Genomic DNA, 13,884 nt, shown 5'->3' with positions numbered 1-13,884 from the left:
TATTCCCTTCAAGATGAGAGCCATGGCTTTTATAGCCAGATCAACAACATCAGGGATCAAAGGCAGAGAACTTCCAATAATCCCAAGGGCTTCAGATTGACTCATGTACCTGAATACAAAATATATTTACCATTTTCTCCCTAAACTTGCTACTAGGGTTTGCTTATCAGTAATTATACATTACCCAGCCCTAGATCAGAGATCAAGATCCAACTGCAATATATAAATTGCAGAAACTGCTTCAGTGAGCTTGATTTGTCTGCCTGAGACCAGTGAATCATCCCTTTCTACCTGACTTCCAAGAGGAGAACTCAGATGCAGAGCAAGATGAGGTAGCTACATTCAGAATGGAAGAGTCTTCATGTCCTACTTCTGTGACTGCCCCCAAATGCCCAGTTCTAACTCTGATGCTCTCTTTGTACCATTACCAAATGAACCATTTCAACAAGCCAGAAACAATTGTATGTCTACAGGAAGAAGATAGACAAAAGTTGAAGGCATACCTCTTTTAATGTGACTTATGAATTAAATAGTTGTTTTAACACACCAGATCCCTTTATATATACTTTAAAAATGAAAATAATAATTACTCTTTCAGCAATTTTATGAGCTCATAAATGATATACTCAGAACCAACTTGGGTGGTGGGGGGTGGGGATGGGGGTGGGGGTGGGGTGGGGTGGTCAGTCCCGGAATTTGATTCAACTTCCTTACTCCAGTTCCTCCCATCTTTTCTCCATCACCTTCATCCTGTCTCCTCCTATGTTGGTAGGCACAAGTGGTTTGAAAGTGCATGTCATTTCTTCCTTCCTTTCTCTTTGCTTCTCCAGCATCAATGTCTAGGGACAGCACAGATGCGATGGCTGACTGGAGAAAGTGTGAGGCCAATTCTGAACTTCAGGCTCAACTTCTCATTTATTGGAGGCTTGAAGGTAAATTTTTGCATAAGAGCAGTGAAGACAATAAACAGCTCAGATCTGGCTAGTTGTTCTCCAGGGCAAGCTCTCTTTCCTGTTGGAAAAAAACAGAAGAGGAGTTACTTTCTCAGCTGACTGTGGTGTGCTTTGGGGATGGAGTCCCCAACTTCCTACTGCAAATCCTGAATTGACTCTGAACTGGGAAGAAAAGGAGCTGCACATCAAAGATAGGGTTGTAGTAGAAAATCCAGAATGCTGCTTTGTCAACCCAGAGGGTTATGGACAGTTTAACATGTATGTCAGATTAAGATTAGTTAAGACACTGACTGACCTGAAAACCACTATAGATATTGTTTTTTATCTATATAAATAATGTAGTTTTGAATGCTTGTTATGCAGCAAAATTCTAACTAATGCATAGGACATGAACTCATGAAATTATAAGGTAGAGAGGTCTCTAACTGGGAAGGTCATCTATCTTGTATATATAATAGAGAAAAAATGAAAATAGGAGTGAAAACTCAATCCTGACCAGTTTTACTAATTGTTGTGGCACATGGTCTTGAGTAAAAAGAAAAAAAAAAGCTCCCCTGTAAAGTGGAGTTTGTTTATAAGATTAAATACTTACTAATCCTCTTTTCCTACTAGATTACTAACAACCACATTATCTTGGTGATTGTTCAACATAATTTGTCTGCTAATGGACCCTCTAATTAAGAGGGAGCAATACAACTGTCAGTGACAAAGCACCAGTGGTGTCTCTGTGTTGCTGTTTTTATTTTAGTGCTGGTGTAGATAGGAGAATATTATAGGATGAGATATGAATCTTCTACAGGAAAAAGATTTTTGCAATATGAAGAGATTGCACATATGCAGGCTTCACTTGGCCTGGAGAGTGAACTTCCTGTGAAAGTCATGGGGATATACTAACTTTATTTTCACTGAAGTCCTAGGAAACAACACGTAGCTCATTTAGGTGGAACGTAAAAAAGAGTCATATTCTACACTTTCAGGAATAAGAATAATTAGAATAAATGAAATACATAGCTGAGATTTTGAACTGTAATTCAAATCTTTTAACTGTTTTGTGAATGGGAAGACTCGACAGATATCCTATATTTTGCCAGCTTTCCTATTAAAATGAATTGTGAAAGATCAACAAAGGTGTGTTAGAAGCACAGGGAAGGGGAAAGAGCAGAAGCAGTACCAGACAGGCACTCCCAGGGCAGCCCAGAGTTTGCCATTGTGGTTTCTGTGCAGTCACCTTCTGGAGGCAGTGTTAGGAAACACAAGCTTCAATGTGAGAAAGCCTTGTGGATATTGAGCTTCAGATCCAGTACATCTGGATAGGTCTTTGTCTTTATTTCGGGGCTGCTCACTGATTCCAGCTTGAAAGGCTGCAGTGAGACACATGATCCAAGTGGGAGATCTGCCTCATTGCCTATTCCACTCTGTCCTGCTCACTTGTGTGTGTTTTACACACAATACATGCTCAGTACTTATTTATGGAACTAAGGAACTGTAAAACTATTTGAAAAAAGATGTGCAATATATAGAGAGCAATAAATAGGGCGTTTGATACAAGCTCAAAAACTGCAAGGCTACAAGTATTTGTTCATAACTGGCTGGAGAAAAAACAGAAGAAAGAGGGTCATCACTACATCCCTCATTATGAATATCAAGTTGCAGAAGACAAATACGTCTAATTAGATTTTTAAAGATGCAATTAAAATCATAAAAGACAAATGCCTTACTTGTTCAAGGAGTTATTGTATAGGACAGAACCCAATTCAGTTTTGCAAAGGACAGTTAACAACTATTGTTTGATATTCCCATCAGAGTGAGTCAGTAGCCACTTTCACATGCAGCATCCCCACTCCTCCCAATAAAATCTAAGATGTTGACCTTTCAGTGCAAATCACATAAAATTAATTAGGGTGTTTAAAGGCTTTGAAAAGAAGGAATGTATTCAGATTTTATTATGGTAAAGAGGCAGAGAGTTTGGTCTCTCTGTCTAGTGATGTGGGGAAAACAAGGGAAGCCAAAATTTTCACCAGAGGCAAAGGAGATCATGAGAAAGATGAGGCATTAAGCAGTGCTAGGTCTAGAGAACACTGAGCTTCAAATAATACCTTGGAGTTGCACAAGATGGGGACATTAGGAGATGTTCAAATTAGAGCAGAGGTCTTTGGGCAGAAGAGAAGGGAAGTGATGAGGTGGGATTCTGACAAGTTTCCTTCTCATTACCACTCACCCAATGAGAATGGCAGAAAAGATTCTCTCTTCTTAAACTGCCCATTCTCCAAAAAGTGCTCCGGATTGAAGGTATTTGGAGTGGCCCACTCTTTGGGGTCCCTATGAAGAGCCATCAAATTGGTCAGAACCATGGTGCCCTAAAGAAGAAAGCAAAGAGACAAGGCTTGAATTGTGGAACACATGTTGTGAGGGCTGGTGGTTCCCACCATTCCATTCCTGTTCACAACCTAAGCTCTCCACTAAGCTGTCCTTAGTTCAGAACAATGATAGAATGTGTGTCCTTAGGATATTCCAGGGACATTAGATTTTCTTTAATATAAGATGCTAGTCTGTGGTAATAGGTCAGCAAATACTTAGGGAAAAGACATGTAACCATTCATGGGAAGATAATGGGAAATGTAGTAACTATCAACCAAGCCATTTCCTACATTGAGGACTATGGACGGTCTACAAAAGAAAATTGTGTGTCTACCGTCTCTGCTTTTCTATTATTAGGCCTCAGTATGGAGCTTCTGAACCCTGCCCATATGCAGGTTTAGGAAAACATCAAGCATGCAGAATAAGCTAGCCCAGCCCACCAGGCTCCTAGCATGGTGTATGGACTCCCCAGAGTGTGCCTTTACCTCACACTGATTCACCCACCCCATTCTATTCCTGAACCATTCTCTCAGTTCTCTTGATTCTGTCATGTCAATTACCAGTTCTCACTTTCACTTTAGGGCAGGCCCTTGTGCTCTCTGACACACATCTGCAGCACAGCTGACAATGAATATGCCATGAACAGAACTTAACCATTCCACACTCCCACCTCCCATCATTTTCATGATCCATTCTGTAGAATGTTTCCATCAATCTTAGTAGGAGGAGGCATTATTTGATTCTCCAAGGACAGTTTTCCCCACTGCCTAAGATGCCATAGGCTGATATTTAGTTTCATCAAATAACCCAGTTTTCTAATCCTTCTAATCCCTTTAAACATTTTTACCTTGTCATGAACACTTCCTCTCCTACACTGTCTGACTAAAGTCTAATACTCTTTTTATTCTCAGAACTTGTATCTTTTCCTTTAGAACCTCTCTTGTTCCCTCTCACGCTCTGTTCCTCTCTCCAGCCTATCTACATCTAGGCAGAAACAGGTTGCTTCCCTCTGGACATTCTCATGATATATAAGCCTTCACTTAGATGGTCACTCTGTTCAGGATGTTTTAAAGACAGAAAAAAATCTAAGGTGTGTGAACAATAAAAAGTATAACTGCTATATAGAGTGGGAATTTCTACATGTATGTCCCTCCTTCATATGAAGGCTACACATTATTCTGTGTCATGGGATGCACTGCATTGTAGAGATGTAGGAATCAATGCTTGAGAGAGTAACAATTTTTTCAGAGTCACACAGTGGGCAGAGATGCATATACTTCTGCAACTAGCTACAGGTAAGGTTAAAAAAAAACATGGTTCTTTGCTTTACTTGTATATTATCTACTTAGGTTTTCAGTGTTTAGAGCTGATGTTAGAGTTGAAATTGACAGTCCATGGCAAAGGTTTATTTTAGATTGTCTCTCTGAGGATAAAGGCATGGTTGTATCTGTGTTTCTGGGGTAGACTCTTCTCATCCCAACTCTGAAGGCTTTCCTGAGAACAGCATATTTGTAGTAATGGATAATTGTCTAGAAGATTACAACAGAACACTGATTTTGATCAGTATACAGTGTAGAGAAAGAATGGAAAGGATAATAATTGTGCCTTGAACGGAAAAAGTGTGATATGGTCAGGAGAGCACTTTGCAGAAATCCCGAGTAGATCCTAAGCTTGGGTCTGGGAACAAAGGGATGTAAGAGGGATCCATGAAGAAAAATATAAGGAAGAGCTTTCAATTTTAATGTAATAAGTTCAGTGGAGTAAGAACATTCAGAACAGGTTTAGATGTGAATCCCAAATCCTATGACATTTTATATTAAAGTAGAGAGACCTTATGTAAATTTCTTTCATCTAGCCATAACATTCAAATGTATACTGGGGATTAATGCTTATGAAGAGTGGATTGAGACATTTTGAAATAAGAAACATCCTCAGAACATGTTTTCTTGGCAACTATCTACTTTCTCTTCTCCATTTCTTATAATTAATATTTCACTTTGGACTGGTTTTCTTTGTGAGATAGAAAGTTGTAAACTATGAGGTAGTAAGTAAAAGCTGGGTAACCACCTTTGAGCATGAATATGGCGAAGAAATGCTGACTCCTGTGAGCCCACATTAGTACAAGAAGAGACTAGGATTTTCAACTTTAAGCAAATTTGACTTTAAGCAAATGGAATGTTCCTTTCTGTACTCTCCATGATACATATAATTATCACCTAGATACATTGGAAGAGTGCTCACATTCTGTTATGAATACCATCTCTCTTCCATTTCACATGATTTCTTGGGGGCAGAACTACATGTTTGTGTTCTTCACATAATGCCAAGGATGGACTGGAGATAAGAAGCTAAGAGTGCAGGGTAACCTTAGGCAGGTGGAATCCGGCCAGTGTGCTATCAGCTGCTACTTCCCTGGGAACATTCATGGGGATGATGTTGCTCATCCTCAGCACCTCATGGATCACTGCATTGGTGTAGGGCATGGAGTCTCGGTCATCTATGGTTGGCTGTCTTCCATGTCCAATCACCCTGTCAACCTCAGAGTGTACTTTCTCTGCAAGAAAATAGGGGATCTGTTAGCTTCAAGGTTTGGTACTTTCTAATGAAGACAGAGAAGTTGTCTCCAAGGTGTTATTTTCTCTTTTTTTTTTTCAATTTTTTATTAGATATTTTCTTCATTTACATTTCAAATGCTATCCTGAAAGTCCCCTATACCCTCCCCCCATCCCCGCCCTGCTCCCTTACCCACCCACTCTTGCTTCTTGGTCCTGGCATTCCCCTGTACTGGGGCATAAAAAGTTTGCAAGACCAAGGGGCCTCTCTTCCCAATGATGGCTGACTAGACCATCTTCTGCTACATATACCGCTAGAGACACGAGCTCTGGGGTACTGGTTGGTTCATAATGTTGTTCCACCTATAGAGTTGTAGATCCCTTTAGCTCCTTGGGTACTTTCTCTAGCTCCTCCATTGGGGGCCCTGTGTTCCATCCAATAGATGACTGTGAGCATCCACTTCTGTATTTGCCAGGCACTGGCATAGCCTCACACGAGACAGCTATATCAGGGTCCTTTCAGCAAAATCTTGCTGGCATGTGCAATAGTGTCTGCATTTGGTGGATGATTATAGGATGGATCCCTGGGTGGGGTAGTCTCTGGATGGTCCATCCTTTTGTCTTAGCTCCAAACTTTGTCTCTGAAACTCCCTCCATGGGTATTTTGTTCCCTATTTTAAGGAGGAATGAAGTATCCATACATTGGTCTTCCTTCTGCTTGCCCAGAAACTTAGAATACCCAAGATACAATTTGCAAAACACAAGAAAATCAAGAAGAAAGAAGACCAACATTTAGATACTTCATTCCTCCTTAGAATAGGGAACAAAATACCCATGGAAGGAGTTACAGAGACAAACTTTGGAGTTATTTTCTTACATTTCTGTTTACAAAGAAACACCATATTTCTTACCTTCTCAAAGGTTTAGAAAAACTGTCAATTCTAATTTTCCTTGTGCTTACAACATAGCCACAGCTTTAAACCTACGCAGAAGTGAATAGCTGTGATCAGCATGGCTAAGCTCATAGCAGTAGCCAATCAGGCTTCTGCAAATAAGTTCACTTCACCTACTTTTTTATATACAAAAAAGGGGCAAGTTTTCAGAATTTGATAATCTCAGATATCTACAATCAAGATGTCAAGAGAGTTTTTTTTTAAAATGTGATATTGATTAACCTGTCTCTAGATGACAGTTTTGCTGTGTTCTTCTCTCTAAGGGATAAGGAAATAACTTTTGTTTCTGTTATTTTTTAAATACATTTTAAAATATTCTATTTTCTATTTGTGTGCACTTGTACATGTTCCAAAGGGAAAAGGTGAAGTTCAGAGGAAAACTTGAAGGATTCAGTTCCTTCTTGTACTATCTGGGTTCTGGGGATTGAACTGAGGATGGTGGGCCTGCAGCCCGGTACCTTTATGAGATCAACAATCTCATTGGCCTAATATCTCTTTAAAACTCACTGATGCAGTTCACAAGACAAATTACTTCCTAACACCACTCCATTGGTAATTGAACTTCACAGAATTATTTCAATTACAGAATAACTGCAGACTGTGATTTCCTAAGGAGATGTCTCAGAGTGGCAGGTACATTGCAAAATCTTAGTGAGCATTGTTGCAATTATTGTTGCTGAAACTACTTATATACTTTCTGACTCAGTTTCCTCCTCTGACTTCTAAGAGTAAATAAGACTTATTTTAATAATGTTTTGATAATTACATGAACTAATATAAGCATAACAAGGAATCAAAACTGCCAGACCTGTTCTTTATAGTTTCACCATTTTCTATCTTGACAGAGATTCTACTGTTGTCCATCTAAAAAATGTCATTTCTAAATTTTTTTTTGAGTCAATGTGAGCATGTGACTAAGTTCTTCCCTGTAATGTGGAAACAGACATTATGTCTTATTTTGTGTCAATTTCTGAAAAAGATGGCTCCCTGCTTCCTTCCTCTGTTCTTTGCCTGTGGATACAAAGGGAGTCCTCGTGGCATCCAGTTTAGAGAGTTTTGGAGTTCACTTCCTGTTTAACTCAGTAACAAGTTGAAAGGAATTTGGAATAAGCCCTTTATTGGATATTGTTTATAGAGGTTTCTTCTGTGAGAGAAATAAACATCCATCAGTGCACTACCATCCGTAAATACTTAATTAGGGATATGCATCTAACAAAATATTACCATAATAGCCATGGTTTGTTTTTGAGGTAGAGCCTTCCTTTGTAGACAAATAACCTCAACCTTGTGCTACTTCTGCCTCAGACTCTCAAGTATTATAGATAAATGTGTCTTCCACCAAACACAGATCATCATAACAAGTTTAAGGCTACAAATCATAATTATTAAGTATGATCATATTGCTATATATGTAAATTCTAAGGAATTGTTTGGAACTGAAGTCTAATGTCCACTACATATGTTTAGTATTTCCCTACACTCATTCCACATTTTGTCTTTAGGAAGTTAACTATTTTAGATAACTTTTTTGAGTGGTTTGTACAGTCTTCCAGTTGGTTACGTAGCATTGTATCCTGAAAGCTCATCTATGCTAGAGTACTTATCAAAATTTCTTTTTCTCATGATTGATTTGTGTTTCTAGGTCATGAATGTCATTCTTTATCCATTCACAGTCCATCAATGCTCTGGTTGGTCCTATCTCTTAATTACAGTGCATGTTGCAAAATAAACATAGGTGCAATAAATGTCATGTAAATCTATTGATATTTTGGAGCCTTTGCTACAGAAGTCAAATCTTATCCAAGGTGGTTTGCATGATTTGTAAAGTTTAAATATTCAGGCAGATATGCATTTTAAATTGTAATGCAAGATGCATATTGCAGGCGTTTGAATAAAAATGTTTCCCATAGTTTCGGGTATTTGAACACTTCCTTCCAATTCTTATTTGTGGAGGTTATAGAACCTTTAGCAAGTGTAGTTTTGCTGGAAGAATTTCGTCACTGGTGTCAGTTTTGAATAGCTTTCTGTTTCCTGTATGTAGCTGAGATGTTATTTTTAGTTTCTTGCTCTGGCTATTAGCTGCCAAGCCTTCCCCACCTTTATAGAGTCTCTTCTTGGAACCATAAACCAAAAGTATCTTTTCCTTTTGTTAACTGCTTTTGGTCATGGAGTTTTATCCAGTCATATAAGAATAACTAATACAGAAAATGATACAAAGAAACTGGGTTGCTGCTGTGGGAAACCTGGGCATGCTAGGCTTTATTTTATTTATTTTTGAGAGATGTGAAGGACTTTGCAACATTAATTTAGAAGTCAACCTTGTAAGCAGAGCTTAATAGGCCATTCTAGTAGGAGTATAAAATACACTAATATAGTTCTAGGTCATGATGCTTCAGAGGGTAGGGAGGGCTTGAGCAACAACTGAGCTGTAAATCCATTCAGCTTATGCTTTGACAAAGAGTCTATTGGCCTTGTGCCATTGCCTTAAGAGCTTTCTGGAGGCTAATTTTAAAAGTAATGGCCTATATTTTTTTGTCAATGAACATTTTAATAAAGTATAACATTGAGTCTCTGGCATGGCTATTAACTTTTAGCTCTACAATTTGAAAGAGCACGGTAGTCAGAATGAAGTTAAAAACATACAGCTTTGAGGGAAAAAAAGCACTAAAAAGCTTAATGTTGTCTCTGAAGCCTATGCTGAATTGGAGGCTTATGTAATCTTTAAAGAGATCAATTAAAGAAATGCCTACTTTCTTCACTGAACCATGAGAAGGGTTCATGGAGGGTAAGACAACACTCAGCTAAGCTTCCAATTTGTAAAAGGAGAAGATACAAGGAGGGAAACCTCCTTCATGAAAACAAAATCTACTTCAAATGTGCTGCAGAGGGCAATAGGCTATCACAGTAGGGCAGCTGAACATGTCAGTGCTTTAGAGGTTTGGGAGATGAAAGAGTGCCGGGCATGATGATTCTTCCTTTGGATGTTCAGATAGCTACTGAGGAAAGATGACATCTAACAGTGGAGTCCCCATTTGAAGTCTATAAAAGGCCACTGCATAGGGTTCTGAAAGTGAAGCCCAAGTTCAGTAGAATCCCTAACACATTGGAGATGTGGCACCCCTAAGACCCTACAAAGGAGACTTCACATAGGGAGTGGATCTATCCCTAGAGAGAGTTTATGTTGCAGGCAGCAAAGGCACGTGGGTGGAGACATCTTAGTGCTATGAAACGAAATTCTATGTATTTGGCATTTGACCTCTTGAATTTCATTTCTCTTTGTTTAAGCATTTCCTCACTAAACCTCTATTCTTTTGTTCAGGGATGAAAATGTATACTCCCTGCCAGTGAATGCTGGAAGTCTATAAATCTGCATTTGGGCTTTACATTGGGTCACAGTTAAGAGATTGCCTTCAGTGTCTGAAACGACTTTGGACTTTTGAACAGCTAAAGTCTACAGGGACTTTTAAGTTAGACTAAATGCATTTCCTATCATAACATACCATGAGTCTATAAAGAACAATGGCCCAAATGAAGAAGATTAATTGAGAAATGTAAAGTATTGGCTGTAGTATTTAAACACTTAGTCCTAGGAGGTGGTTTAGGAATCCATGGATCCTTTAGGAAGTAGAGCCTTGATGGAGGAAGTATGCCACTGGGGATGGCTTTGAGGGTTCTATACTTGTCCTACTTCCAGTTTTCTCTTTGTTTTATGTTTGCAGTTGAAATGTGAGACCTCAGCTTCTTGGTCATGTTACTCACTGCCATACATCCTGAAGAATTATAGACTCTGTCATTTAAAATAAACTCTCAAATATACAAACTGGTTTGGTTATACTATTATATCACAGCAACAGAATTTCAGATAACAAACACATAAACATATATAGATGTAATAATATATACATTTTGTATCAATAAAGAAAAAAGGCTGGGCATGAAAGAAAGCTCAGTAACAAAGTGATAGCTATGCAAACACGAAGATCCGAGTTTGCTATTTAGAATCCATTTTTAAAAATACAGGTATGGTGGCATCTACTTCTAATCCCAGTGTACTGAGGTAAGGCAGAGAAAGGTAGATTTCCATGGCCAACTAGCAAGAGTGTCTTGTCTACTTGGTAAGTTTGAGGCAGTGAAAGACCCTGTCTCAAAAAGTGGATGGAGCTGAAGAAATAACTATTTGATCTTTACTACATGGGAGACATTGTGATCACTACTCTTATTTTCATCTTAGGACAACATATTTGGCTTGAGTGTGACATAGTATCTTTATCCTTCTCTCATAAACTATTAACAAAATTAAAAAAAAGTTCCATGCATGAAAATATTCTTATCTCCCATGGGAAAAACTATTCTTTTAATCTAAAAAGATAAAAATGATGGGATTGGCCACTTTCTGAAGGACTGAAAACTCCCGTGGAGTCATAAACAATGTGCAAAGCCCATAATGGGGCACATTGTGCAATCTCTCAAGGGAGAACATGGAAACAATTTACTAGGCAATACATTTTTAGAGAATTTTAAAACATGTTATGGGGCAGTATCTGAGAAAATTCTTCTGAAAGCTCAAGAATTTGGGATAGTACATTTTTGGTAGATGGAAAGCCCAATATTGTATGTAGAGGCAAGATTAGGGCAATGCCAATGGGAAAAATGTAATGTTCAGAGGCACCATGCAGAATGTATGTGGTTGAGTCTGGATAGCAGAGGTAGCATTAATAGGACACAAGGTTATCAGACTGAAGCATCTTGGTGATATGCATGACAAAATGAGAAGGCACTGCTGGAAAGAAAGGACTTAGTGGATTTTTCATTGCCCACTGTCACTCTTTGCTGGAAACTATAACGGCTGACTTCACTATGTGACCCTCAAACAGAAGATTCTTTAAAGCATAGACGACGATAAAGTCTGCACCCATGACTCATCACAATCCTGACAGGACATGTGAAGGCCATGCCCGTTTTCCAAAACAGCTCGTCTCACAGCACATGACCCAGAGTACTCAATTTACGTTTCTCTGTTTTAGTTCTTTTAACATGAAAAGAACACTTGTGATAGTTTTTGGGTACACCATGAAGGATTTTCTTAATTAAATCATTGAAAGTAGGAAGATGTCCCTCTTGCCCCTTTAGCCAGATCTTTTGAGGGGCAAAGGTCCATCTTAAATCTGGGCAACACCTTCTGATCACAGCTTATATGGATACATGGAAGAGGGAAGCTGTTCCATTTCTTTCCACTCCACTATTCTACCTTCTGGCCCATCTAAACAACAACTTTCAGAAACCCCATTCTCCCTGGTCTAGGCACACCCAGCACATGCTCACCTTGCACTTCTGGGTTTGTAGTTATGTAGAGCAGAGCCCAACGCAGTGTGCTAGTTGTTGTCTCTGATCCAGCAAAGAAGAGGTCCAGGGTGGTGTTGATGAGGTTTTCTTCATTGAAACTTGTAGTAGTCTTGTCTCGGTACTAGAGAAGACAGTTTTATCTTTTTTTTTTTAAGTTAGAAAAATTGTGATTATCTCATTAACAGAATTTAAAAACTGGCAAACACATTTAGAAGGAATCTTTCTAAATGATACTTTCTTTCCTCTCATTGGACAGTGATGTTCTCATTCAAGTGAGAGCTTTATTAAAAGCAGCACTTGATGGTTAAAAATCAAAACAATTGTTTTCTTATTACTATAGTTTTGTAAGAGCTTTTAGTAAAAATGGGGATTATTGGATACAAAAGAGGATTTTCTTGCATGTATCAGTTATATCACTCAGTCACAGCACATGGCCCAGAGTACTCAATTTACATTTCTCTGTTTTAGTTCTTTTAACATGAAAAGTTTAGTTTTTCATAGTTTTTGTGATAGTTTTTGGGTACACCATGAAGGATTTTCTTAATTAAATCATTGAAAGTAGGAAGATGTCCCCCTTGCCCCTTTAGCCAGATCTTTGAGGGGCAAAGGTCCATCTTAAATCTAGGCAACACCTTCTGATCACAGCTTATATGGATACATGAAAGAAGGAAGTTTTCACTTATCACCTGCTAGCCCTATTCTCTCTTATTGGCAAGTCAATTCCTTAAACTCTGCTTCTTCGGGATTCTGGCCCACACTGAAGATCAGCTGGGATATCCAGCCTCATGGACTGAACAACTAACTAGATTATTGGATTTTCTGTTGGTAGATAAGCCATTGTTGGACAAGCTAGAACACAGATTGTAATCCATATATATGTGGGATTTATTACAATGACTTTCACTTCTGTTCCACTAGAAATATCTGAATAATACAACACACATTTTAATCATGATAAATTATGTGAAATAGAAATGTCTAACAAATATAGCAAATACTCAAAAAATGTTTTGTTCACTACAGAAATTCTGTAAAATCTCCATGTTCACTGGCTGTCCTACTCCCCCATTAATCTTTCATTGTCAAAAGCTCTTGGTACCTATTAGTACTTCTTTAGAGTATACTACTGTACTTCACAACTTTCTCTGAGGCATCAATTTGTTAATATTGCTCTTGATGTTGATGGTCTTACACTTGAACTCCATATAGTAAACAACTTGACTCCCACTCTAGGGATAAAATGTTGCTTCTATTGAATTATTCCAGGAAGATGAAATAGAAGAGAGGTTGGTTAGACATTTCCCACTGTACACTTGGTCAAACAGTGAACCTGGAATCCACTGAGTTTAAGAATCTGTGACAGATGTAGTGATGTGTTCTAGCCAGAAGCCTACTTAAATAATAGCAGCACAATTAATGTTGTGATCTGAACCTGAAGCATCCCCTAAAGACTCATGATTTTAATATCTGGTTCCTAGTTTGGTGGAACTAATTTGGAGGTTCGGAGGAAGTAGGAAGTATGGTTCATTAGATGACTCCTCACCAGAGGAGGTAATAAAAATTATAAAAAGGCCCTGGATTCTGCTTTCTGCTTCCTGGTACATATTAGTGTGTAGACTTCACCACAACCTTTATTACCATGAGCTCAGATGCTCTGCGATTAATTTTCTGTAAAAAGTATCAAAACACCCTGAAATTGTGACCCAAAATAAATCTTCAATCTTA

General features: G+C 38.4%; 1 protein-coding gene across 1 annotated transcript in view; it reads right to left on the bottom strand.

The window, feature by feature from the left end:
* Positions 1-735: 735 nt before the first annotated feature.
* LOC110293363 (cytochrome P450 2J3-like) overlaps positions 736-13,884 on the bottom strand; it is a 39,329-nt gene continuing 26,180 nt past the window's right edge. The window contains exons 6-9 of the mRNA XM_085838426.1: positions 12,139-12,280; positions 5,678-5,865; positions 3,172-3,310; positions 736-1,011 (exon numbers count right to left, since the gene is read on the bottom strand). Of these exons, the coding sequence (XP_085694552.1) occupies positions 833-1,011; positions 3,172-3,310; positions 5,678-5,865; positions 12,139-12,280 (648 nt within the window). The 3' untranslated portion in view covers positions 736-832. The remainder of the gene's footprint in view (positions 1,012-3,171; positions 3,311-5,677; positions 5,866-12,138; positions 12,281-13,884) is intronic.

The sequence above is a fragment of the Mus caroli genome, unplaced genomic scaffold (assembly GCF_978045245.1).
Source record: "Mus caroli unplaced genomic scaffold, Mus_caroli_1 scaffold_6, whole genome shotgun sequence".
In the NCBI taxonomy this organism is placed as follows: Eukaryota; Metazoa; Chordata; class Mammalia; order Rodentia; family Muridae; genus Mus; species Mus caroli.
The sequence above is the reverse complement of the archived record's forward strand: the minus strand, read 5'-3'. Positions and strand labels throughout refer to the sequence as shown.